This window comes from Cucumis melo, chromosome 4 (genome assembly GCF_025177605.1).
Source record: "Cucumis melo cultivar AY chromosome 4, USDA_Cmelo_AY_1.0, whole genome shotgun sequence".
In the NCBI taxonomy this organism is placed as follows: domain Eukaryota; kingdom Viridiplantae; phylum Streptophyta; class Magnoliopsida; order Cucurbitales; family Cucurbitaceae; genus Cucumis; species Cucumis melo.
The window spans coordinates 610,614-638,225 of NC_066860.1; the positions used below are offsets into that span (position 1 = coordinate 610,614).

The 27,612-nt window shown below is 36.7% G+C and overlaps 1 protein-coding gene and 1 long non-coding RNA gene across 3 annotated transcripts in view; both read right to left on the reverse strand.

Moving 5' to 3' along the window:
• Positions 1 to 27,612, reverse strand: part of LOC103503494 (uncharacterized) — a 75,804-nt gene that overhangs the window by 37,143 nt on the left and 11,049 nt on the right. For both annotated transcript variants that reach the window (XM_008467693.3, XM_008467692.3), the window contains exons 7-26: positions 27,258 to 27,359; positions 26,986 to 27,174; positions 26,513 to 26,673; positions 23,838 to 24,008; positions 17,981 to 18,073; positions 17,413 to 17,731; positions 17,206 to 17,310; positions 17,035 to 17,130; positions 13,328 to 13,395; positions 12,710 to 12,830; positions 8,279 to 8,485; positions 7,972 to 8,172; positions 7,770 to 7,879; positions 5,406 to 5,502; positions 5,219 to 5,317; positions 2,041 to 2,202; positions 1,890 to 1,964; positions 1,331 to 1,804; positions 912 to 1,253; positions 689 to 820 (exon numbers count right to left, since the gene is read on the reverse strand). In XM_008467693.3, the coding sequence (XP_008465915.2) occupies positions 689 to 820; positions 912 to 1,253; positions 1,331 to 1,804; positions 1,890 to 1,964; positions 2,041 to 2,202; positions 5,219 to 5,317; positions 5,406 to 5,502; positions 7,770 to 7,879; positions 7,972 to 8,172; positions 8,279 to 8,485; positions 12,710 to 12,830; positions 13,328 to 13,395; positions 17,035 to 17,130; positions 17,206 to 17,310; positions 17,413 to 17,731; positions 17,981 to 18,073; positions 23,838 to 24,008; positions 26,513 to 26,673; positions 26,986 to 27,174; positions 27,258 to 27,359 (3,324 nt within the window). The remainder of the gene's footprint in view (positions 1 to 688; positions 821 to 911; positions 1,254 to 1,330; positions 1,805 to 1,889; positions 1,965 to 2,040; positions 2,203 to 5,218; positions 5,318 to 5,405; positions 5,503 to 7,769; positions 7,880 to 7,971; positions 8,173 to 8,278; positions 8,486 to 12,709; positions 12,831 to 13,327; positions 13,396 to 17,034; positions 17,131 to 17,205; positions 17,311 to 17,412; positions 17,732 to 17,980; positions 18,074 to 23,837; positions 24,009 to 26,512; positions 26,674 to 26,985; positions 27,175 to 27,257; positions 27,360 to 27,612) is intronic.
• LOC127149008 (uncharacterized) lies at positions 19,928 to 23,798 on the reverse strand. The gene is made up of 2 exons (XR_007820179.1): positions 21,774 to 23,798; positions 19,928 to 21,647 (listed from the first exon to the last, which is right to left on the reverse strand). It is a non-coding gene; the product is annotated as an uncharacterized LOC127149008 (long non-coding RNA).

A 27,612-nucleotide genomic window follows, 5' to 3' on the forward strand; every position in this document is an offset into this window, starting at 1 on the left:
TTCAAAAAGAGAAACTTCATAATTTGTACAAAACTTCAACGGTAAAATGCAAGAAAAAATTTTCATACTTGCATTAATTTCTCAAAGCACACACTAAATGATACAAAATTGAAGAAGTCAGAAATCTACAAGAAAACATCTTAATTGTTGCTAATATCTTGAAAAGAATAACCCGCAGACGCTTAGAAAGAGAATTCCAGCGAGATACGAGTTCCGTAAGCACACCAATGATATTTAACTTGCTTTAGAATCCTATGCTATAAATTGTAGTTTAGGTTACTTTCTTCTTTTGTCACTTATACCTTTTAATGAAGAATACAATTCTTCTTTATTCCAAAACATAAATATCAAAATACAAAATTTCAGGGTAATACCCACTCGTACTCTTGGTTTCTTCTATTCTCCTCAACACCTGTTAACTTATTTCCTATTCTGAATCAATTTTAGGAAATTTAAAGTTAGAATCCTATGCTTTACAAATAATAACTGTGAGATGTCTGTTCCCTAGCTGCATATAGCTCAAAGACGTTCAATCCTAAATTCTTTTTTTGAGGAGAAATATCATAAATGGAAAGAAAAATCACAACCGTGTAAATTAATGGAAGGCCAGAAGAAAAAAAAAGAACAAAAAGTCGTCTCACATGACAATGCAAGTTTACCACTAGTGAGAGAGAGAGAGAGAGAGAACCTCAACAAAAGAACTGCCACCAGGATTTCTCATATCACATGCCCAATAATACATGTGGCTGCTTGAAAGACTATCATCACTTATTCTCAGATTTCCAAGAGCAGCCTCTATACTAAAAGAGGACGGAAACACCTTAAAGGGAGAAAATGAGAGATTTTAATAAGATTACAATTTTAAGATTCAATATATCTAGTAGAGTATGGTTAAGATCATGAAACAAAACCTTGATATTTGCAAGCAAGTTGTCCTGAAACAAACTTGCTAGATTACTTTCATTTTCCTTCACTAGAAAAATTTGTGCACGAGACATCTTCAATTCTAAACTGAATACAACTCTAGACCTCCCTTTTCCTAGCAAACCTTTCACAATGCCATCCTCCGTGTTCTTTGAAAACTGTTCATCATCTTCCATTTGAATATCATGCTTTATGATACCTGATGATGAATGATCACTGAATGACTCACAACTTTCTTCCTCCAGGTTAATGGCATTGGCAAACTCAATAAGGGCTAAAACTGTAGGTCTACGACAGAAAAATGACAATGTAGCCAAGGTAACAGAAACCTGGGACAAAAATTCGATATTTTAAAATCAAAATCCTTGTAGGTAAAATATAATTAAGCAAGAAAGATGGGGCACACCTGTTTGTCTACATCATAGTATCGAGGAGAATTTTGGTCATAAAGAGCTATTTGAGCTTTTATAAAATTATCTAATGTAACAGATTGCTCATTATCCACACTATGAGTTTCAGAGCCACCAGGTGGAAGCAGACCAGCAATGCGTGAAAAGCTGGGGGGTGCAAAATTTTTCAATTGGAGCGAACTTTGAGATTTTACATACTCAAGACCTTTTCTGGGTGATTGTATCTGATAATCAGTGTAGTCAACCAAGGTTTCGGGTGCCTCAAAGAATTTATCATCACCTTCTATTTGAGTTAAATCACTGTTATCAGAACCATGGTTTTTTAACAAAGGTGTCTCTTCCCCATGAACAAATGATCTTGCCAAATAACAAGATTGGGAATTGGTCTTTGAACAAACTAAGTCTTCAATTTCCAAGGACTTCAGTATAGTGCCAATAAACATGTCATTTGATCTCATTGACAGCTCGACCTATATTGCACAAATTACACTCAGAAGAGAATCCGAAAAACATACAAAGAATCCAAGTATAAGCAGTCAAATTAGCAATCTGTACCTGACCACCAATTGCCCGGAACTCAATCAAATTTCTTTCTTCTGCAAGAAGGACCTTCTCAAAGTTTTGGCCATGCTGGAAAGGCAATAGAATAACATATGTCAAACATGTAGTGAGGGAAATTCAAAAACAACAAGTTTTTCTAAGGTACCTGATTACTAGAACTGAAACAGACTTTAAGTTCATCAAGAGAACCAGTCAAAAATACACTCTCGATAGATGAATCCATGGATCCATCACTTTCATCCGGTTCCATTTCTGAGTCCTCAGAGTTTGAGGAAGTTTCAGATAGACCCAAAATAGGAGCAGAGGCCTGCATAAATATTAAGGTAAGCACTTCTGAAATATCACTATAAGTTCACTTCAAAAAATGAGAAAGTAAACTTCGTAATATCAGTTGATTTGTTTTGATTCACTGCTGATTTAGATATTGTTTTAGTTAATTGGTTGGCTAGTTGGTTTTTCTTTAACCAAATAAATTGATTAATGAAACAGAACAGATAAGAAAGTTGGAAGGCTGTACCTTCTACAAGGAGTTCCAAAATTTAAAATAATAATAAAAATAACTAAATAAAATAATGTAGGCACTATACAAGTTGTTTACGGTTCTAAGTTCTAACCTTCCCTGCACTCGGTAAAACTCAAACAATCCAAGAAATAGGGAAAACACCCTCTGTAAATAAACTCAACGCAAAGGGGAAAATAAATTAGTCTTAAACTCCAAAACATGAAGGTTCACAACACCCTAGGTTAACCAAAAAGAGGCCCCTACTTCACCTAATATTTTGATGCCATGTTTTTTTGACAAGAGATAGATACTTTTCATTGATGAAACGAAAAGATACCAATGCTCAAAAATAAAAACTACATAGGGAGTGAAGATAAAGCAATAAAAAGGACAAAAAACCCTAGTCTTCATAACCAACAAACCCACAAACCCCTTCTCCTCATTCTCTCCCAACAAACCCTAGTAATTCACAATCTCCACATCACCTCTTCCTCATCCAAAACCCTAAAAAGAGACTCCATGTCCGAAATTCTAAGAACACAAAGGTCCTAACTTATTTAGAGGATGCATTTGGTAGGAACTTTGTCCCAAGAATCTGCCCCTCACATAAGCTTAGATATGTAATATTTCAAGTAGAAGCTTAAGGAGTGACTAATCCCATTTAGGATTAGTATAAATAGGATCGAAGGATCTAAGGAAAAGGTTGTTATTTTGAGATTTACTAAGAAAATACTACGTGTTGACCTGATTGAGGAAGTCACCAAGCGAGAAGAAGGAAGCTGAAGTTAGGTGTTCAAAGGAAGGAATGGAACTTAGTGTTTTGGTGAGTGATTTTCCAAAGACAAACAAAGATTTTTAAAGCTTTCTTTCTAGAGTCTCATGTTGTCCTGTACTGTTGTAATACATGTGAACGTTAATCAGAAAGCATGATTTCTAAAGAAAAGCTTTTAAGATATGTTTTCAAGCTAAAGTTTCATGATGGTTGATTGTATGAATTGCTTGTATGCGAGTAAACCATTAGCCTTATTCCTATCAATGAGCTAGCTATTATGTGCACATAACGAGTCAAGACAACCATGGGTCTGTGGAGACATGGCTGTAAGAATTTGACCAATGCATTTGAGTTAGTCTGAGCAACAGGAAATTCTCTATGGGATGTTGATGATGATGCGGTCATCACAATAGTCTATGCATGGGAATGGTTCACGTTCTTGGTGAAAGGAATAAGAGAAAGCAAATGTGTGTTTACATTTTGAATGAGGCGTTGTGAGCATGTTTTACGAAAATGAATTTATGTTTTAAGTTTCCCTTACCCAGGTTATTATGCGTTGAGGTCAAGTTGAGAAGGGTAAGGCAAGTTGCTACGCGATGAGGCGATGGCAATGCATTTAAAATTGTTTCTAAAGAAGCTGCGCTAGGCATTGGAAGCCTTTTCTTTTAACTTTGTGATAAAAAAAGCATGTACTTTGTATTGGAACACATCTTGATTAAGTAATAAAGAGAAGTTTGTGTTAGTATCTTGCACTGTGAAAATTGTTTATCGCTTAGTCGTTTCAAAGTTCAAGTTAGGCATCAAGAGTAAGGGCTTAAAGTTGTAAGACCGAGTGTTCTGGCGTTTCATTTGCATCAGGGCTGCTCAAGTCTCGTTTTCGTGCCGCAACGCGAGGGCCACGACGCGTTGCGGGGTGAGGTGTGACATCTTTCCACCTCCATTTCTAACTTACTCGCCGGAAAACTGAAATCTAAGAGGGTCGGAAGAGGACGGGGGGAGAGAGGAGAGAAAACCCTGTTTCCTTTTTTTTAATAGGAACAGAACTTTTCATTAGTGATGAAATGAAAAGAGTGCAAGTTTCCATCTTTAATCGAGCTTTGTGGTCTACAAATGCAGGCAATTCCTTCATTTAATTCCAAACAAAACTGCTAAGAAGATTCCCATGGAATATTTGTGATTCAAAGAAAATTTTGTGTCGGAATGATCATGGTTTCCCCTTTGGAGTATGCTGTCTGGGGAAATCTTCTTGGTTCTTAAATCTCTTGATATTCCAGTCGTCTTCTTAACTGGGATTTATTGACTGTCACTTTCCAAAAAGCTCTTTTGCAGAATAATTACTGAAAAGTTATAGAACATTAATTTCGCATTGTTTCAAAGTAGAACTAATTATTTCATTGACATTGTTGAGGAAGATATTTGGCTGCACTTTTCATCAAGGCTTTCCGGCTTCAGTCTTTCATCAAGAAGTTATTTCGGCTTGCCTTATTTATTGGGATTTTTTGCTTCTTTGCAAGGCAGAATCTGTTGAGGCTTTCTCGTCCAAATCAAGGCAGCATTGTTCTTGCTATTGGTTCATGATAGTATTAATTTGGATCATTGAAACTAGCAGAATTTCTCTCGATTTCTCCATTTGATACTGCATTAATTGAAAAAATTTATCTTTTTTGGAAGTTCAATTTTTTTTTTTTTTTGGCATTTCTCCTTTCCATATATATTCCTTTCAAGGAGCTGTGCATTTAATCTTCCAAGGCTCTCTTCTGAGAGTTATTTTCAACATGTCTACCGTAGTCAAATCGGGAGGAGAAGCTTCTTTGTCAAATAAGGTTCCTTAACAGGAAGATTCAGTAAAGGTTTGTGGTATCTCTATATTTCTTCCTCCTTTCTCACTCCTTTTGGAGTTGGGAGTTTGTATCCTTTGAGCAATACTCTCTTTTCATCTTTTCAAAGAAAGTTATCTCTGGTTTAAAGAAAGATGATCTAATCTCCGCTCATCAACCCAAATGAAGGATAAACACAAGTAGTGACAAATAATAACAAATAATCACATACCGAAGCACGATATATGGCTCCTTGCAAGCGGTTTTGCCAAACTTTCCTTGAGTCATCGGAATCAAACCTCAGTATGAGGGCACTAGTATCCTCCACAATCTAAAAACCCAAAGACAGTTATAAAGCTGAGCGAGCATGATTCTCAAAAGAGCTTATTCATCTACACAAAGCATAAGACAAACATAACCTTGCTATTTGCTCGTGACGCATCGTAAACAGCCAAAACATGTTGCACCTCGCCAACCAACTCTGCCGGCAGTTGAATGGTTTGTTTTCCTCTTAAGCTTAACCAGATCAATGAACAGGACTCTTAATCAGAATATGTAACTTTATCAAATAAAATTAAAGACAATGCTAAATAATATAGCTAGTTGACTGTTGCATGAAAAGGCAACACCAATAAGCCTGATATAAATGTACTTTTCCAATCAGTCATATTAAATATTAAAGACCGGGAAACAAGAGATTTCCCCTAAAGCCGAAAACACCATGCACTTCGTTTCTTCTGTTTTTTTCTTTTTGTTTTTTTTTTTTTTTTCAAAGGAAATAAGTCTCAATATTCTTAATGTTTAAATATAGAGAGACAAAAGTTCATTGTATAAAAGGGTTACACAATGAGCAAACAGAGAGACAAGTTGAATCACTTATTTAGAGGAAATAAGCACAATGCCCATACAGTACATATAGCGATACAAACACCATGCACTTTGTTGAATCACTTATTGACATAAAAGCTTATGCATTTTGTTTCTTTATCTTTCTACCATTTTATCGGTTCGATTTACATTTATTTTGGGCTATAATTCTTAGATTGGAGCTTCTTCGTCACATATTGTCTATGGATTGTAGAGGCGATGATTTCTCTAGTTAGGGAGCAAGACTTATGTATATTTCTTGAGATTTCATAGTGAATGGACTGAATACTTGTTCTGCATGCTTCTTTGAGTCTATTTCAATTTCCAATTGCATATCTGTGTGGCTTTTTCTTCATGAATATGCGTTACCCTTGCTAATAGATTGATGGCTTTGTCACATGCATTCTAGGATGTCTAGCTATAATCGTTTGAACAGCAATTAGTTAAACATGTGTTTTGTAGCCTAGCTTGAATGCATGCAGCTAAAATTGATGAATTGATTCAGGGCTTACCATTAGCTAATCACACAATGGAATCCTAAAACTTAATGCACATGTCGAAAATTTTGTATGATCTCTTTTTTAACCCAACGGGAATAAGATGTATAGTTTAATTAGGGTTTTGCTTAATTGTCTTGGTTAAAGTTAGGATGCTTCCTTGGTTTGCTCTCACTAGTTGTCTGCCATTGTGGAGGCTACTTAAGTTGAGTAAAGCAAGTCGTTACGCATGAAGTGTAAAAGTTCAATCAATAATAACGATGATAGATTGCATAAGATCCCTCTTGCTCTTGAAACAAGAACTTCTAAGAGGGCAATCTACTATAGAACATGCAAACATAAAGGGTTGAAACTGTATATAAGATAAGTCAACATCATGTCTGAGATAATTCAAAGATATCTATGACATTAATTAGACCATTGAGTTTTTCGTCCATTGACAACTAAATAGAATGGGATCATCTTTCAACTAGACCATCATTGGTTGGTAATTCCCAAGTCCCGAGAAGTAAAAAATTGTAAGTTCGTATTTCATCTCCCATTCATAGTCTACTCATTCAGTTTGACTGTAGTAATCAGTCATAAATGATTTTCCATAATGAATAAAGTTCAATCAACTAGGATAAATCGTTGACGTTGCAATAATTTATGGGGCCCACAGCATCAGCATGGAACCCTTACATATTGCAAGCTTTACTCTCAACTTTACTTTACAGAATGATTCTTGTGAAAACAAGAAAATCTTGGTCAAACTCAAGTGATTTTTCAAAAATACAATAAACATACAGATTTGGGGTTCTTAAAAACAAGCTGATTTTTCTAAGATGAGGCTAGATACTCAAAACAGCTCCAAAGAATTACTACAAAGACATCGCAAAATCCATCATCCTTTCTCGAGTTTTTAGATCTCTTTTGGTTTTTCTCTCTGCCTCTTGAAGCTCTCTCTCTGCATCTTCCTCTTCCTCAACCTTTTTTTCCTCAATTAATCATGCAAAAGTGCGCTCAGCAACGTTTTGAATGTCTTAATTGGAAATACTTCCCAACAATTGAATATCAAATGTTTTTAACTGGTAAAGTTTCAAATAAAAAAATGTTTTTAACAGGTAACGATTGATGAGGGTACTAAAGGGGTGTCAACCTAGTTGAGATGACCGGATGCACCTCTTGATCCTTTTTTGTTCTCGCTTTTGCTAATTGTATAACCCTCTTGTACTATGAGTTTTTGCCTTATTCTTTATTAATATACAAGACTGTTTCCTTTTCAAAAAACTGGTACGATTGAGATACATAACACTCTCTGAGAAACCAAACTCAATACAGATAGCCATTATCAATTCACAGCTCTTAAAAATTTAAAATTATATCTTAGATGTGCACACAGACAGTGATAACCTAATTAGCATAATAGATTATTTGAACCTGAGATATTGATTGTATGATTTGGATCCTGGGCTTTCAATTAAGTAGAGATAGGGCCCTACTAGACAACAATATCGCCGTTGCCATTCAGCCTCCCTATTTCCAACACCCTGTTAACAAAATGGGAAACAATGAAATAGATTAAAGCTTGATAAATGAGCAGAATACAGGAGCTAATAAATAAAGAGATAGGAAGCACAACCTTCCTAATAAGAACGGATAGCCACCCCTCAAAGTCAGCTTGATTCCACGGTTGAGGAACATCTGAATTTGTATTATCCTCCTGGAAGATCTTCAAAATTTTTAATAGTCGATGATACCTTGCTGGCGAAAAGTGAAACCCTAAAGAAGGCAATCGCACTGCAAGTCTTGTTGAAGGGTAAGACGGATTCTCCAACCGAATCTACATAGAATAAATCGTGTCAATTTTAAAAGTTAAGTATGCATAATGACAGCAAATATAACAGGCAGTTCAGAAAAGAAACGCAGACAAACTAGACGAAGATTACCTGTTGCAGTTTTAAGATAATCCCACATTTATCAATAACAGGCATGATGTTAATTTCTGTTACACGGGGAGATTTGTGAGTATCTTTGCCAAAAATTTGATTCCAGTTGTAATCCCCATCAACTAAAAAGGCAGAGACATCACTCAAGACCACATCAAATTGCAAATACATATCCAACTCTTGAGAAGACACGTTTTCCAGGTCATCCTGCAGACACAAACCAAATGTAAAGACAAGTAATCAAAACTGCAATAAAATAATTTGCCTATTCAAATAGTGCATGGTTTTTATGACAGAAAAGGGTTGCTTCCCAAGTTCGCAAGCGAAGTTGTCAGTAGATGTGAGAAATGCCATGTACAGCGTGCTTGGTGTCACAATCGTAACTTCTCAACACGATTGTGCGACACTTGTTTAGCTCGATCAACAAGTCAGCCGTTCGAAATTCGGAATCCGCGGACAAACTCGCGGTATGACGTAGCCTCCCTTCACGTTCTTGAAAAAATGGTTTTATAAAATGTGAGAAAGAAAATAAATTGTTGAAAACATCATAAAAGTGAGCATTGAAGACTGTCAGTTGCAAAGAAAAAGCTTAGTTTGCAAAGAGTGCGACAAGGCTCGGCGGGGGTGCGACTACTCATGTACCCCCTATAGTACATATTGAGATTTTTGGCCTTGGCAGACTTGCATATGAAAAAGCCGAAATATCACACTGTGGCTCGACGACACGAAAACGAAAGAATTAACCTAAACTACTTTCAAGACATAAAGATAAAGCGATTTAGGGGAATTCGGGCATACGGTCATAGATAAATAATACCTTGGACAAGTATGCCCTTGACATTCTCCCCCACCTAAATGGTTGACGTCCCCGTCAACTGGTGAAGCTTGAAATCTTCTATCTTCTACTTTCACGCTTCAAGATCTTCGACACGTTCCCAGCTGGTCTCCTCCATAGGAAGGTTCTTCCACTTTACCAGATACTCGTGGATCCTTCGTGCGGGTCTTCTGCCCCTTCTTACTCGCTCGGCCAGAATTTCTTCAACATCTTTGTCTTCCTTCTGACTAAAGTCGATAATTGGGCGAGTTACGATATTCCGTTGCAGGTCCTCAGTGTCTTGATGGTACGGTTTCAGGTTACTAACATGAATTACTGGATAGATTTTCATCCATGTGGGCAATGCTACTCTATAAGAAGTATTCCCTACCTTTTTCAGCACTTCAACTGGTCCTTCGTACTTCCTGACGAGACGCTGGTCTTTGCGTCCTCGAAACCTGACTTGCTCTGGTCGTAGTTTGATGATTACCTGGTCTCCCGCCCGAAACTCAAGAGGCCGTCGCTTCTTATCTGCCCACTTCTTCATCCGCTTCGACGCTTTTTCTAAGTACGCTCGGGCGATGTCGTTTGTTTGTTTCCACTCCTTCGTGAAATTGAGGGCTTGAGGGTTCTTCCCTACATAGGGATGATCAACAAGGTGTGGCAGTACTGGTTGCCTCCCAGAAACAATCTCAAACGGGCTTCTCCCTGTAGATGAGCTTGTCTGAGCGTTGAAACAGAATTGGGCTACGTCCAACAGCTGGACCCAGTTCTTTTGCCTTGCGTTTACAAAATGGCGCAAGTATTCCTCGAGTATGTAGTTGAATCGCTCAGTCTAGCCGTTGGTTTGGGGGTGGTAGCTTGAGGATATGTTCAGACTTGTCCCCAAGAAGGAAAATAACTCCGTCCAGAAGGAGCCAATGAATCTACCATCCCTGTCACTCACTATACTTGTCGGGACTCCCCACAACTTAACAACATGCTTAAAGAACAATTGAGCTGTCATTTCTGCTGAACACTGCTTGGTGGTGGGGATGAAGGTGGCGTACTTTGAAAAACAATCAATGATGACTAAGATGGCTTCAAAGTCGCCTACCTTAGGAAGATGGGTGATAAAGTCCATAGAGACACTCTCCCAAGGTCTTGTTGGAACCAGTAGAGGGTCAAGAAGTCCAGCAACCTTCACTTCCTCTACTTTATCTTGTTGGCAGATGAGACACGTCTTAGTGTACTGCATGACATCATCTCTCATATTCGACCAAAAGAAAAGGTGATCGATTAGGCTTATATCTCGCACTGAGACAATCTCGAGATCCTTGGAAAAGGAACACCACGAGGAGGCTAAAACGTGATACAATTACCCTCCTTAGGAGAGGAACAACAAAATGGATAAAAAGGAAATGACACCTGTGCTGAAACCAGCCTCCAAAAACACCAAAGATGGGAAGATTGTGGTCAAGACTCCAACAGTTTCCAAGAGGAAACGAACTCCTGTCAAAGAAAAAGAGTCTAGAACCAGGGGTTTTGATGAATCTTTGGTTGGTTCAAAGATAAAAGTGGTGGCCAAAAGATCGCATGTTTTATGAAGGTCTAGTTGAATCTTTTGATCGGGGAAAAAAGAAGCACAAGGTATTGTATACGAATGGAGACCAAGAGATACTAAATCTTAAAAAGGAGAAACGGCAATGCTAGACCTCCAATCACCAAAGTTTACCAAAGGAAGGGTAAGAAGGGTATTTCAACATAGACAATATGGTAGTTAGTATTGCCAGTGGTCCTAACATTACGTGGCAGCAGCAGCAGGAGGATATATATTTGGGTGTTTTGGGCTAGGGTTGGGCATCTGAATATTTTGGGTGTTTTTGTATGAACATGGTAGTTCATTAGGGAGAGAGTATCTTAAGGAATTCTTTTGTGGTTTGATTATCTACATTGAATATATATATATATATATATATAGTATATTGCCTCCTCTTATTGAAGTGTGTTTGTGTGGCTGGTTTATTGTTCTGTGTTGTGTGCTGGATTGTGTGGTGTGCTGGTTGTATTTGTAACAGGGACCATGAAGCTTAACAGGCAGTATATTGATGACGAGTCTGAATCCGAGTAGGAGGAAACAGCAGATTTAGTGAGGTCAGAATCTGCAGTAGAGACACCTCAAAAGAAAAAGGCAAAACTAAATGCCAAAGAGTCTGCAAGCGAGGAAAGATGGATGCTTCACCCAAAAAGGGTGGAGTGACTTCCTCCAGCAAATCCAAGGGTGCAGCTACAAAACTAGCAGGAGTAGTGGCAGTAAAGTTGAAAGCAAGTCGAAAGAGAATACCCCTAAGGTTGGAAGACAAACAGCTGTTACAGGTAGCAAATCAAAGGATCAAGGCTCCTAAAACTGGAAGTAAACTTGGTAGCACAGCTCCTAAAACCGCCGGCAAGTCGAAGAACGACGATGCTGAATCCAACGAGACTAACAAATATAAGGATGATGAAACATCCACACCTGCCGCTGTTCCAAAGTCCAACAAGCAAGATGTATCGGAGACGGGGAAGTCCAAACAAGAAACCCCAAAAATTCTTGTTTCTTAGAACTCAAGGATATTGATGTACAACCTATAGAACAGATCCTGTTCAAGTAAGGTCGTACCGAAAACTCCTGTTTCAAAAGGCAAGTCAACCAAAACAGGCGTTAAGTCTAATAATACCTCTCTCTCCACCAAGGTTAAGTTCACATCTTCAAAAGCAAAAGAAAAAGAAAGTGGAGATGTGAAGAATTCATCTACTTCTGGGAAAACAATGGAGGACTCAAAGGGAAAGTCACTAAATTCATCCAATTATCAGGGTAGTGAATCCAAGTCAGGAAAGAAAAGAAGAAGAGAGTCAAAAGGTTGATCACCACGTCTATTCCAAAAAGGTTGGAGTTGTCTGTTTTTGCCTCGGTTTGCACCGCATATTTGCAAATTCTACAATGAGTAGTTCTTGGCAAACTTGATCTCTGGATCTGATAATCTCATTGGCACATTTTCGAGATTGTCGAATATTCTTAGTTAGGTAGGTTAGCAGCAGTTCTGAGTATGGCAGTTCTCTTTGTAGTTGTTTGCCGCTATTCATGTAATCTGTGGGAGGTAATAGTAGAGGATCCTTAAGTTAACTTTATGTATTACTTGGGCTTTTCTGAAACAAAGATTGCCTTATTAGAGAAAGGAAAGCCATCAGATTTAGAACTAAGGCTTTTTTAGGCCTTTCTGAATTATTTTGTTGTCTTACCCTTTTTAAACTCCCTGGGTGATTTTCAGAGTAATTGTTAACCTAACATCATCATCATCCCGTATTTGATTAATCGTTTTGGAAGCTTAAACTTATGGAGCATTTGGGTCTGTATAGCTTATCTTAATTAGAATGCTTTAGTCTGTCCACTGTAACCAAGTATTATTTGCCTAATTTTGCTTATTTTGCCATTTTCTCCTTCATTAGTGATTATAACTTTGAGCATTAATATCTTTTTATTAATCTTAAAAAAAAAAAAGGTTTAAATAATATTATACAAGAGCGGAGGCAGAGGTGTAACAGAATAACAGAAAATTAAATTTTTGCCCTTCAATTCTTTAAGTAGGAGTAAAACGGACCTGTGTTCGTATCAGCAAATTACCCAAATCAATCAGAAGCTTTATCGAATTGATATCATCAAGATGAAACTCCGCAGGAATTGTAATCTTAGGAGCTGCAATATCCAAGTCCAGCAGAAACCTACAAATAGATAAACATTATATGAGATAAAGTTTACAAAATGGTCTGACGCATCCATAGGATAACTTGCATCTAAACAATTCAGCAGCATTTGATTTAGACATCCCTATATAACTCTCGGTCTTTAATTCTTTTTTTGAAAAGGAAACATAACTTTCAATTGATAAAATGAAAAGAGACCAATGCTCAAAGATACAATTACAATGTTCAAGGTAATTTTTCATTTTCCTATTAAATCACTACTCAACTTAAAAGTTTAAATCGACTGGTTGTAGTATATTTTATTTTCTTTTTTGTATGACAATGAAAAGGGGTTCAGAGATCAATTACCCTCCTTAGAAGAGAAGAACAACAAAATAAACCAAAAAAAATAGATAAGTGAATGCTATTTCACATTTTTAAACATTGCACATGATAATTCATTAAAATAAAGAAAATTTTAAAACATGGACAAGAAGTCAGTAAGGGACAAATTCAACTCAAAGTTTTTCGCTAACCTCGAACGATCTTTCAATGCTCTATTCACTTGGTGCTGAGCACTACGCTTAACTTCATCAATTGTCATCTGCAAAACAATGAAATAGTTAACACTCACATAAGTAGGATGGAGCTTGCTAGGGATTTATCCAAGATATGAATGACAAGCTATGAAGCACAGATAGGATAAGAATACGTAGGATACTACGATAATAAAATAATAAAAAAAGAATCTAGGATATATGTAAATTTAGCATAGAGATACTACTACATGTAATCCACTAAAAAGCATAAAATGTCAAGTTAATGACAATAGCACAAAATACAATACAATACAAAAATAACATCAAAGAAATTGAATACAATCGTCAATAGAATAAAATAGAAAAGGTTGGTGGCACACGGATGTCCAATTGATTAGGGAAGAAGATTAGAGGCAAAAGTACAAAGATAAATGAAGAACTTCTTTGTTAAATTGTTGAAGATATTCAAATGAGTTGTTTTTTACATGACATGGTGGGGACTCAAGCGTGAAGATGAAGATTAGATGATACTGGGATTTAGTTTTGGGCTAGAACAATGGGCTCTTTAAATATCTTGCTTTGTAGGTTGGGAATTTATTTTTTTATGAAAAGGTCCACAGTGACCCCTTCACGTGTTTGGAAGGAGATGTGCATATAAGATATTTATACATATAAACAAAATAGATTTGCCAATTCTGTATCAGATACATATCTAGAAAGCATCTAAAATCCCAAAAGAATATCAATTAAACACGTAGCTTCCAAATAAAGATTTGTGATTGTATATGAAACTGTCTTTTTTTAAGGAAACACACTTCTCTTGTTTTGAAAAGGAGACTAACCTCAAAAATAATTTCGAAAAGGAGACAGCCTCTTTATAAATATCATTTTTGAAACGGAGACAAGCCTCTTTATTAATAATAAATGAGACTAATGCTCAAAGTACAAGAGTAATATACTAAGAGCAAAATAAGAAAAAGACAAAGTCATCCAAACAAACTAAACAAAGATGAACACAGATAAAATATATGGGAAACGACCAACAAACGATCACAAAGTAGAGACAACGAAAGAACCAAAGCAACTAAGAGTTGAGACACTAGTAAAGATCTTAATACAAAGAAAATATAAACTCTTTGATGAAAAGCACCCACTTCAAACTGAAATTTTGAATACCACATGCTTCAATTTGAAAGGAGAAGGAAAACCAAGAAGAGGCTTCAAAACTATCCAACCCAAATAAATTTTTCCAAAGACCTTTGCCCTCCACTAAAAATCATGATGACGAAGACAAAACGTCCAAGAACCTAAAACTTTTAAGCTAACTGCATTAATAAGAAATTTTTGCTCTTTCTTGAACATGAGAAAACTAGTTATGAATAAGTGTTCAAAAGACTTGAATCCCAACATGATGCCACAATCATTGACTAAGGGCAGCAGATCCTAAGGCAATTCCGAGGGAACTTTTATGGGAACAACACTGGCTTCATCAAATAGAGAAGAGAGATCAGCCCCATCAACTTCTTCATCATGCTTGAAATCAAAACCATTTGGAAACCCCAAGGACTCCTCACTGCTGACACTAAATGGAGACTCCAATGTCTTAGAGGATGGTTTGACAATGTCGGCACGACAAGGGGAGCCTCACAACATTTTGGTAAGGTTGCAAAAACCAATCTGGGTACATTAAGTACAGGTGGGAAAGAGGAGAGATCACACCCCTCGTAAAGCAAAGCTTCTTTTACCCTCAGCCGGTCAATGGAATTGTTATAAACGTCTTGTACACAGGAGATTTTCTGGAAAAAGGAGGATTTAGAAACTCAAAATCTCCAAAATGTAGAAATATGTTTCCCTTCTTTTGGTCAGAAATTTCGATCATTGAAGGAACGAATCCACACTGGTTTTTCTTGACCTTAATATGAGCTTCACTACAATTGGTAAAATTAAGGGTTTCAGTGGTTATTTCTATGAGTCCTCCAAAATGGTCTCCAATTGATTCGAAAATACTTCTACACCAGAAATCAAGAGGAAGGTTCTTCACTTTAATCCAACTTCAATAGTCTTTCAACACCAGTGGCCTACTATGTTTTGCACTGTCCCATTTTTCAAATTTTAGGTCGAAATTGCCCCATTCCTCCCATTTACCTACAACACCAATGAAGTCACTAAGGGAACCTTGATTAAGGCTGAAAAGGGCGTTGTCATCATAAAGGGGGTTAATAACAATTCTGAAATGGAATTTCAATTCTAAAGATTTGCGGATCAATCCCCGACCATTAGAAGCGAAAAGTTATGATATATCCAGAGGTTATCAAAGTTAAGCTTAGCCACCTCATGGTTTTTAATCAACAATTGTTTTTTAATTGAAGGGGGATGACGAACTAAGTCCTGAGAATGAACTTTATGATTGGAAGTCGGGCGAGGTTCCATTTTTCCTGATCTAGGTACTGATTGGTAGGAGATTTTGGATTTAACAGTAGCTTGTTTTTCCATCGAAGGTTGGAAGGGAGCTTTAATAGAAATGGCTGAGAACAAACGGGAGTAGTCTACCATGTCTACATACTTTTCCAGCATTCTACAAATGGAGGACCAAACTTGCATATTGACTCCTAAGCAAATTTTAAGGGTAAAGTGACCTCCTGAATAAAGTCAAATGTCACAGCTGAGGATCCACCCCGAGTTAGCTTGGAACTTGAAGATAGGATCCGAGTTGGCTTGGAACTTGAAGATCTTCATTCGCCCTCTGTCAATTTCACCATCTTTCTTGAAGAAACAGTCTACTGGATTATTGAGGAGATCAGAAATAGAATGCAAAGTCCATCAGAGTTGAGCTTCGGAGATTGATATGGATTTGTTAGCTTCCACATTTTCACCGATAAAATTTTCTGTCTCTTTCCAAATACAATGATGAGATTGATTAACTTTGCAGCTGGCTTGCGAAGCTTGCAAATTTCCATTTTGCACAAAATATTATACAATAACTTTGCAGCTGTTTCCTTTTCAAAAAAAAATAGAAACAGACCTAAATGCATTGTTTCAGATTGATGAAGAATTGGACGTTGAATTGAATGTCAACGGGTAAGTGTTAGGTCTGTTTCTAAGGGCTCCATTTGCAACTACCCCTCATTTCCGTCTGTTTTTTCGAAGTGTTCATATTCTTCACTACTCAACTTTGAATGGAGAATTGGAAGTTGTCTCGCACTTCGTTTTGGATGGAAGATTGGGATTAGGATCAATTTTTATGATTAATTAGGATTAAAATTTTCTCAGTTAATTAAGATTAGACTTAGTTTGTTTTCCAATTCTCTATAAATAACTGTTTTATTGTATTCACAACTTAAGATTCGTAAGAAAGACTTTGATTAGATTCTTGGGCTACATCACCTACAATTCCCTCGACACCACATTGTTTGGAACTATAAATATCTGAACTTTTCATGTCAATTAACATTCAACCGTACTTCAATGTCTAGAACAACTGATTTTCTCCGTTGCTTGTCATATTAATATAACATCTCGATTCATATTAGAAATGTTTTTGACATCTTCGACACTTTCTTATTCACGTACTTTTTCATCTAACCTCCCAAAAATGTGGATTGTAACCAATAAATTACATCTGCAGCAGTTTTCACTCAATTAAAACATATAGTTAGAAGCAATATGAACAACATTTAAGCCATTGGCAACGATCAGAAAAAGACCTGTAAGGCAGCTGCTGTTTCCAATGCCACAGTCTGACCAAGAGCAGTGCTGCTCTCGAAGAAGTTCATAATTTGTTCGATGGCATCTTTGAGATACTGGAAAAAGAGGCTAATGAGCAGAAAGACGTGAAAAAAGAATTAAAACTGCAAAAGTATCGAGCTGGAGCTTACAGTCACATAACAAGGAGAAGCCTTCGCAACCAAGCTCCAGTCCACTTTGGCATCAAAAGGCTTGTACCGGAAGACACCAACCAACGAATCATGAACAGCAGCACTCTACAAAACAAATGTTTCAGTGCTCCACTGCAATCAAGTTATTTTGGCGACCTTTTGGAAATATCAACTATTTGCAAGTAAGAGCAAGGGTTTGAATCAGACCACAGCAAGGAGACCACTTGGAGACGATAGTTGATATGACCCCAAATTGATGTCAAAAACTTTCGTTTCTGGAAAAAGTTTCATGGAACAGTTAAGGTCTTCACATGACAGTTCAGCAAGACAATGTTGGGCCTCATCGGTAAGCTTTGAAGCATTACGGTTCATGTGAACCTCCAAAGAAGTAAGAAGAGTGTCCACTTTGCCAACGTTTATGGACAGTGAATTTTCATCTTCCTTGTACCCTATAAATTTGTTCAGTTGTTCCCAGTCTTCTTGACTAAAAAATTGTTCTTCTTCATCTTTAAATGATTGATTATTCCTGGATAAATGCGCACACCAATGAATCACTGAAATATTTACTATTCTGACTAATATTGAACTTCTTAAAATGAAAAAATAAAAATGTACAATAATGGCCGGCTGTTATGATTACAAAGTGAGTTTTTGGTGGTAGATTCATTATATAAAAAAAAAAAAAAATTGTTTATGATTGTTCCATAAAACTCGAAAAAGATTATAGTAGGTCTATGAAAGATGTTATTTCAGTTATAAAGAGAGAACTAGATACCATCCAAATGGCCACCAAGATTTTTTCGCTTTTGCTTTCTTCAAGTACTGGTCAGATTCCACCGACTTTTGAACAAACTTGTGAGCGAGCATCCTACAAAATTAAGAGAACAGAAAATCTCATCAACAAATGAAGCTGAATAAATTACATAGACAAACTTTTCCTTCACTAAATCAAGAGAACTAATGTATAAAATAGAATTAGTTTGCCGGTTTCTTAAGAAGGAGAAGAAATAATCTTACAAATATAATCATATAGTAATAACAGCTGATCTTTTTTAAAAACGGAAACAACCCTCTTTATTAAAGATAAAGAATGAGACTAAAGCTCAAAGTACAAGAGCATTATACTAAATGCATAAGAAACTAAGAGAAAATACAGACTAAAACTAAAAAATAAAAGAAAATAAAAAAAAAGAAAGAAAGACAATACAGGCAGCATAAATATGAAGCCAACCAAAAACGAACCCAAACAGAAAAATAACAATCTAATCAAAGCCACTCAAAGACAATACGACAGCAGAAAGTTAAAAATGAAGCAGAACTTAATCGCTCTCTCAAAAGATCCACTCGAATCTAAAATCTTGAACACCCAATCCTTCAAGATGAAAGGAGAAAGAGACCCCAAGAAGATGCAAACAGCTGCTTCGAGACTAGCTTGCCGAAGCGATCCAATGCAAACAGCTGCCATGAACTGAATCAAAGCTTCTTATTTCACTTCTTCTCTGACATCGCAAATCAACTTAATATCACATGCTTCAATGAACGAAACCAGGTATCGGGGAATGCTGTTAGCCTCTGCCTTGCCCAACTCCTTTTTCTCTGGTGAGAGAAATAAGTTAGCAAACTCGGATCTAAAAGAATCTATGCCCTCTGCCTTTCCACTTTGAACTTCTGCTTCCTCTATATAAAAATCTTCTTCTGGCAATAATTCTTCACTACTTGCATTGAACACTGATTCTTCATCTTTGGACTCTTCCTCTGCTGCCCTTGAATTTGTTGAGGAACATGGAACACCTCGCACAAGAACACAATCTGAGCCTGGGATTTTGAAGGGAGAATTATGAAATTGATCATTTGAAGAGGAAGGGGACGAGCTAGCTGACCTATTACTAGAGAAACGGGGTGTAAGAATCTTCATGCAGCTTTATTCCGAGAGATCTGAATTTGCCTACGCTGTCCAAGCATTGCAGAAGGACGTGCACCCTTTTCTGAAGAACTTTAGGACCTGAAACTGTAGGGGATTCTTCTTGATTGAAGTCGAGGAAGATTTGTTGGTTGAGGTTTTTTTTTAGTACTAATTGACGCACTCTGGTTTCAGGAAAAATCAATACAAAGACTTTCAGAAATAATTAGCACTGAAGAGGTCTTTGCTAATGCTGACTCTTCATCTGTCCCGTTTGCATACCAAAACCTAGAGGTTTCCGCAATAAATGAATTATTGTCTGTGATCGAACACTTGGCAATTTTTGGGGACCTTGGGAATGTCACGCCCTACCCCGCACGCATCCCAAACTTCACAATGCGGCACGCAACGCAAGCTGAGTAGCCCTGACGCCTCAAGATGAGATGTCAGAACGCTCAACTTAAGTCTTTGTATTTGGCTCTATCACCTAGTCAAACTCAAGTAACCTAACAACCTTAAAAACTTAAACATTAGGCTATATGATATACGTATATTCACATCGCAGCGTAGAACAACAACTTCATTTTATTGCTATAATCATGCGGTCCAGATATACATTTACACAATACCTTAAATACAAGATATCTAAAATTTAGTTTAAATTGCCTTGTGTAGCTTCCTACCCTTCAAATGCCTAGATAGCTCATTATGGTTGCTTTTACTCATTATTTGCGCATAATAGCTAGCTCATTGACAAGAATAAGACTAGTGGTTTACTTGCAACATAGTATACAATCATCAAACATAAAACATAACTCCGGCTTTCTTTAGAAATTCTTTCTTTTATAAACATTAACATATGAAACAACATTACAAGTCAACAAGGAACTAGAAGAAAGCTTTAAAATCTTTAAACAATTTTAGAAAATCACTCATTAACTAATCCCTTCTTCAGAAGGCCTGGTCCCCCAAAACCTTCACCTCGCCTAGCTTCTTTTCAGTAGAGTAACTTTAAGATTTTCAGCATCACCTCTTTTCTACCGGATTCCACCCCTTTTTGTACTATTCCAAAATTAGATTAGTCAGCCTTAATTTTCCCTAAGCTTTTCAGCTCCTACTTGAAGTAATACATGTGTAAGCTTATTCATGTTTTCAAACCATGTTTAACCTTAATTTTAAACATAAACAGCTGTCAAATCAAGATTAGATGCTTCCTCGCCTAACTTTATCTTGCATTGAACTTCAAAACGCCTAATTATTTGCATTGAACGTGTGTTCCCTCAATGCGTCGCCTCACTTCAATGCCAGCCTTAAAACACATACTTCTTCTCAAAACGCCTCTTCTTTACACTTAGTCAAAATGACCCTTCTATTCCAGACACGGGTCTCACGGGGAACTTCTTGATTGGGCCAAAACGTTGACTATTAGGATCAAAAAAAATTTTGCAGAATTAAAGCCTTGGTCGCCTATATTCCCTCTCTTCAAATTCCCCCTTAAATGATCATCTAAAAGAAACGGTTGGGCTTTATCACGAGCTTCAACTAAAGGCACCTTTTGCATCTCCTTCCTTATTTCCGACTCTTCCACTACCAGACTTCTCAAAGAAGAATCAGGCGTTCTGAGAAGCTATCCACCAAGGCTTTGGATTTACCTTTCAGCATCAGCAATGAGGAGTCTATCGGTTTCCTTAATGGCTTTGATCACAAGAGTAATGCAGAAATTGAAGGGGCTGACCTTACTGCCTTATTTGATGGAGCTGTCCCCCTTCTAATCAAAGTCCCCTCGGAATTGCCTAAGGATCTGCTGTCCTTCGTCAACAACTGCGGCATCGAATGCGGCATCATCTTGGTTTAAAGAGACAGCTTAGTCTTAATTTCTCTCATCCAGCCCCACAAAGATCTTTTCTTGGAACACAGATTGCTGCGAGGGCCAACAGGTAGTTCCAATCAAGTTGAATTTTGGTGGGCATGAAGGTGCTGGACAGTATATCTGGTACAGGACAAGGCATAAGCTGGAAGAATCTGAACTAGGGGACTTGTAGAATTCTTGCGAAGACGCTGTCATATGTGAAAGGATGCTAACATATACTCCATCTCTTGATAATGTGGGGACATATTTGTCCTTGTATTGGCTTCTCACACAAGTAGATGGCAAATGTGGAAAGCGATTAGTTGCAATTTCAAGTTCACCTGTAATCTCAGCCTTACCAATGATTTCTGGTGTTCGTGTCAAAGAATTGTCATTTGGTACTTATTCTGAACAAGGCAAATATTTTGGTGGTTATGTGGGAGCAAGCCTCTTTAGTTGGTATCTAGAGAAGATTGATGGAACGATCGTTCTCATTAAGGGAGCAACATCTTTGACCTATAAAGTCAATGAAGCTGATTGTTACTGTCATTTGTTATTTGAGTTCACACCAGTTCGTTCAGATTCTCTTGTTGGAGATCTTTTGTTGTATACCAACAGGCATTATTCTCCCAGAGCTTCCTAATGTGGAAATGCTTGCTCTCACTAGAAAGGAAATCGAAGGTGAAGTCCTAACTGCAATAAAAGTGATCCCAAAGGGTGACCATCAGCAATTTGTCTGGAATAAGTACATAAAAGAAGTAAAGTACCAACGGTCCAGTTCAACTGAAGTAGGAGATACCAAGTCTTTAGAGGTTTTACCTACACAACGCTCGTGTTCTTACAAAGTCCATCTTGAGGACATTGGTCATTGATTAAGATGCGAGTGCATTGTGATAGATTCCTTTGGTAGATCAATTAAGCCACCCTATGCTGATCAGTGTTACCCAGCGTCCCTCAGATTGATAAGCTGGAGATAGAAGGCAGAGGTTTTCATACCAATTTAAGCAGTTTGTGGCACTTATATTGGAGGAAAAGAAAGGAAGAGTAGAATAGAGAGGCTTAGGTCCACGGTTGGAAGCCCTGATCTTATCTCTATCCCAGAACGAAACTTAGCAGCTTGGTGCTCTCGAACCAAGGAGTTTGTGAATTACTCCACTCAGGATCTTTGTCTCAACTGGTTAGTCTTTCTCTCTCAACCAGTCCCCTAGGCCTAGTTCTTGTTTTGGTGACTTTGTCTGCACTTTTACAGCTTCGTATTTCCCCTCTTCGGCAAGCTTCTTTGGAGCATAGCTTACATTTTCATTTTGTTTTGTTTTCACAGTAGCTGTTTTGTTTTAGGCTCAATCTTTGTACTGTTCTGCTTCTATTCTCTTCCTTTTCTTTTCTTTTTTTTTTTTGTAGCTTTTTTTTCTCTTCCTTTATTTCTCTGTCTCAACCCTCTGTATTAAGCTAGACTTTGTTTCATTATTTGGCTTAAATTTTATTCTTGCTTTATTTTGGGATATGTTGTTTTGGTGCTAAGGGGGTGCCAACCTAGTTGAAATGTCTCGGGTGTACCTTCTGATGCCCTTTGCTTATCGCTCTCTAGGCTTTTCTATTACGCTTATTGTATAACTCTTTTGTATTTAGCGCTAAGGGGGTGTCAACCTAGTTGAGATGTCCGGGTGCACCTCCTGATCCCTATAAGACTCTCTTGATTACTACTTCTTTATTGCTCTCAAATCTCTTGTACCTTGAGTTCTTATTAGTAAAGAAGTTTTTGTCTCCGTTTTAAAAAAAATTATTAATAAAGAAGTTTTTCCCCGTTTCAAAAGAAAAATGAATTAAAGAACACTTGATGTTTCGGTTTTGTCCTTCATGAGGTATGTCCACATTAATCTAGAATGGTCATCAATAGAAGTTATGACCAACATCAAGAAGGCCCTCAAATATCACTGTAGATCAATGCAAAAGGTTTTGAAGATTTGTAGGGCACACTTCAATAAGGATTCTGGGTATGTTTGGACAGTTGGAAATTTTCACATTAAAAACGACTCGATTTTTTATTGATGAATGAATAGATGAGGAATCAGCTTTCCAAGATACAAAAAAATGGACAATCAAGGCAAAAATACCATAATGTGAATTGATTTTCACTGGACAAAGACCTAGAACTGGAAGAGGACTCAGATTGGATGAAGAATCACACCTAAGGTTGAAAGACGAAATTGGAAGATGTTTTTCTTGTAAAAGATACGAGTCACCCGGCACCCGGCTGCTTAGTAATCCCAATCACCTTTCCCAAACCTAACTCCTATAACTTGCAAAAATTTGAATTAGACTTAGATATACAATTCAAGTCACTCACACAAATTTGAATAAGACTTGGTATACAATTCAAGTGACTCATAAGTTTGCTTATCGACAGTCGACACCAAGTTACAACTCGATGTAGAAACATAAACACCATTGGAGAGTGGAAGTCTACCACTGAATTTGCCTTTTCTTGTCGTCTCCACTCATTTCATTCTGTAGCTATTAGTGTGGATGTCTACCGCTGAATTTGGGTTTCTAATTGAAAAAACACTACTTTTTCTTTGTAGTATTTTCTCCCTTTTGGCTCGAGATCTAGTTTGGCTTGTTTGTATTGTTTTATTTTTATTCATCTTTTAGTCATCCACTCCTTTTTGCTCCTAGTATAATTCTCTTACACTTCAAACATCAGTCTTTTTTATTATCATTAATAAAGAGGTTTGTTTCTCTTTCAAAAAAAAAGTGAAGAACATCTGAGAGTAAGAGATCATTTAATAATTTCATGATTTTTATCGACCATGTTATCTGCAATTTAAACTGAGAAATAGTAGGGTCTGTACCACAATTAATGATAAATTTGTAAAAATGTACCTCCATTGGAGAATCAGCTCAATATCCAGTTCACGATCAAGTTCCTCAATATGTTTGTCATCATCAACAATTGCACGAGTAGGATCAGATTTAAGCAACGAAGCATATAAAGAGATATATCTCTTACGTAAGTTGGCAAACTTCAGAACCTGCTCCCATGACATTTTTCCACTGCATTAAAGCAAAGAATGTAATTGTAGAAAAGTAAAAGAATTCACAGCCTCAAACAAAAGATTAAGAATTTGAATAAATAAATAATAAGAAAATTATTTTAAACGATAAAACTGCTGAAAATATTTACAAATATAGAAAAATATCAGATACATATATAATAGTTTATTGTCGATAAACTATGATGTCTTTTGCTATTATTGAAAAGAAGAAAAGAAGACGAACACAAGGTATACGTGGAAAACCTTAGTACAGGGAGAAAAAACCACAATAAAAGCCGCTCTTATTATTTTCTAATAATCAAAAGAGTACAAGGAGGAATATATAGGCTAAATAAGCCCTAACAAAAAAAAGAAATAAAACTAAGATACAATAAAATTACACAAATATCCTTGGGCTATAAACACTCCACTAGCCCCCAATTTCCAACACTCCCCTAGCGCCTAATTTCCAACACTCCCTCTCGAGTTAGAGCGTAAATGTCAATTAAACCCAACTTGCTAACACAAAAGTCAAAGCTCTCCTTGAGTAACACTTTGGTGAGAACATCAGCAATTTTTCTACTAGAAGGAATTACGCGATGCAAATACTGTCATTGTCAATTTTCACCTTTATAAAATGTATGTCTACCTCTACATACATGTTTCATTCTGTCATGTTGAACTGGGTTATTGGCTATGCTTATAACAGTTTTATTGTCACAGAAGAGCTTCATAGGTAACTCACAGCTCCGGTGAAGATCAGGCAAAACTTTCTGCAGCCAAATCTCTTCACAGAGTAGTTTGCAAGAAAAGGAACCCTTTTAGTCGCTAGTTGAGCCATCAAGTTTTGAAAGTCCAAAATCTCATTGTCTTTAAGAAGCCTTCTAAAGACTATGAACCAAGAGGATGTCAAGTAATCCCACTGAGATGCTATAAACCTTTTGGTAAGAGTGCAATCCTGATGGATATTGAGTGCAAAGGGGAAATGCCCTATCCAACCATCTGAATCCTTGTACCATCACCAAGTTTAAAAGAGGCTAGGGTCTCCACCTTCCTCCACACTCCTGAGATACTAATACAAGGGCCTTTTAGACTGTAACCAGAATCTCCCATTGTGTGTCAGTTGAAAGGTTCTTTTCCGTGGATGCTTCATGAGATTTATCTCCATAAAGAAGTTTCTTCATTAATAAACCTCCAGCCCCACTTAGCAAGTAGAGCCGTGTATTTTGCAGCACTTCCAAACTCAAACCTCCATCAAGTTGAGGCTGAATAACTTTAGCCCATTTTACTAGATAATTGATTTTGCTTCCTGTGTGCCCTTCACAGAAAAAACTCCTCATTAATCTCTACAAAGAAGATGCTACATTAACCAGCATTGCAAACAAACAAAGGTTACCCAAATCGATTGTCCGTGTTAGTAGTGAAGAGTCAAGTTGGATTCTCCGAAAACAATGGTTCCGTAGCTTTTTTTTTAGAGGAAATCATTGACCATTTCCCTTTTCAAATTCCATCCAAGAATTGAAAGGAATTCATTGATCATTTCCTAAAACACCATCCAACCTTTTCTAATCATGCACAAATTTTGCTTCCTCCTGTGGAGGGTCAAACAGAACTCTCAAATTGCCAGCTAAGAGATGATCCGAATTTCAATAAGCGGATGACACCAAAATCATTTCTAAATTTTCTTTGAAATAAAGAATGAACTAGAAGTTTAAGAAATTCAACTAAAGCACTTCACAATGCAGAACATCGTGCTTATTTGGTAGTATTCTTTTGTAGTTCACTTTTTTTTTTTTTTTCCTTTTTCAACTTTTCTACTGCTCATTTTAATGAAATGATTGACCACACATTAGCAATAGCGCACAAGTTATTTACTTAACCAGAGAAAAAGGAAAACACCTAGTGTTCCTATACATTCAATCATCTTTAGAAAAGGTTACATGCAACTCAAATAAAAGTTCCATGAAAACACCATTCTACTTTTTTTTCCCACGGAAAAATAACTCTTCATTAAATTAATAAAAAGAGATTAATGCTCCAAGTATAAGGAAACAAAATATTCCAAGTAAAACATGAGACAAAAATAATATCAAGAACAACATTCTAAGACTTGGCATAAAATAAGCTAAGCTGAAAACACAAGCACCCCCAATTCAAACAAACATCTTGGATGGAAAAATTCGCAAAGAGCTTAGAAAGAGAGCACCAAGTAGAGGCATCGATCCTTGCAATATCAAATCAATCTCAATTGAACATACTACACATCATCTAACCCAATTCAAAACTGTACCTTAAATGTTTAAAACCATTACATTTATTGTCAAGAAAAGCAATTTCAAATTGATCTCAATTAAACATACAACATACCACCTAACTTAAATCAGAACTGTATCCTAAATGTTTAAGATATGTAAAAATAATACATTTATCATTTTCTCGTGCTTCTTGTATCACATGAGAAGATTTTAGTTCAACAAAAGGCGACGCATCATTAAGAGAAAACAGCACAACTAGTCCAATTACCTTCCCTTCTTCAACTGGTCAGAAATTGAATTAAAAGCATACTTCCACCAGGAACTAGGATCAGTTTTCACAGAAACGTGAGGTCGATAATGAGCATACTTCAATCGCTGATTGAATGCAGCAAAATTATCGATTAACTTTAGAATATCCCTATACCCGTTCTGCAAAAAGAAATACAAAATAATCATTCATAAAGACTGTTTCTGGTTAAATTTTTTCTTGTTTTTCTTTTGATATCTCTCTAGGCTTCCACAATAATAATAATAATAATAATAATAATAATAATTTTTAAAAAATAAAAATAAAGAAAGCAAAACAGAATGATCCCCTATCATATTAACAAAATTCCTCTTTTGAGTTAGGATTGCTAATTCCGACAAGCACTAAAGCATATCATCAGTTCTTTCATGTCCAACAAACTTTGTTTCAAATCCAAAACTAAAGTTTAGGAGTTCCAAACATATATTTATAACCTTTGACAAACAAAGTGTCACGTCATCCAAATATACTGATGCTTTCTGTAGAGGTTCATGGCTATCTGCAAGATCATTTTCCCGCAACTTTGTATACCTTGCATATCCAGACACTGGTTGCAAGATATACCCGTGCTTCTTCGTAAGACCTTCAGCCGGTTTCCCATTTTTGGTACCGAAGCGAAATACCTAAAAGGAACAGGATATCAGAAATGCAATACTAGTCCAAATTAAAAGATACCAACACTAGTGAGGAAGGGCAAGAGGAGTACTTTGTCCCACTCCGATGGATGTAAAGCCTCCCACGGTTTATCTAGATACCAAGGGGATATATCACAATCAAGGTAAACTGCTAACTGGTTGAGTTCAACAAACTGTTAACAAGAAACACAACATAAGCAATAACTGAATTAGAAAAAATGGAAACAAAAAATAAAAATTCAGAAGTTGAAAAGAAAAAACAATTTGGCCTGAATCAATGTGCAAGTTGTTGTTCTCAGGCTGAACTAAATCTTTTATAGTGCTATTGACACCATACCATTCTATTTGGCCATGAACCCCAGGCCATTCTTGTATTATGAACTTTATTTAATTAAACCATTGCAAGCACCAATAGAGAGGCAATAT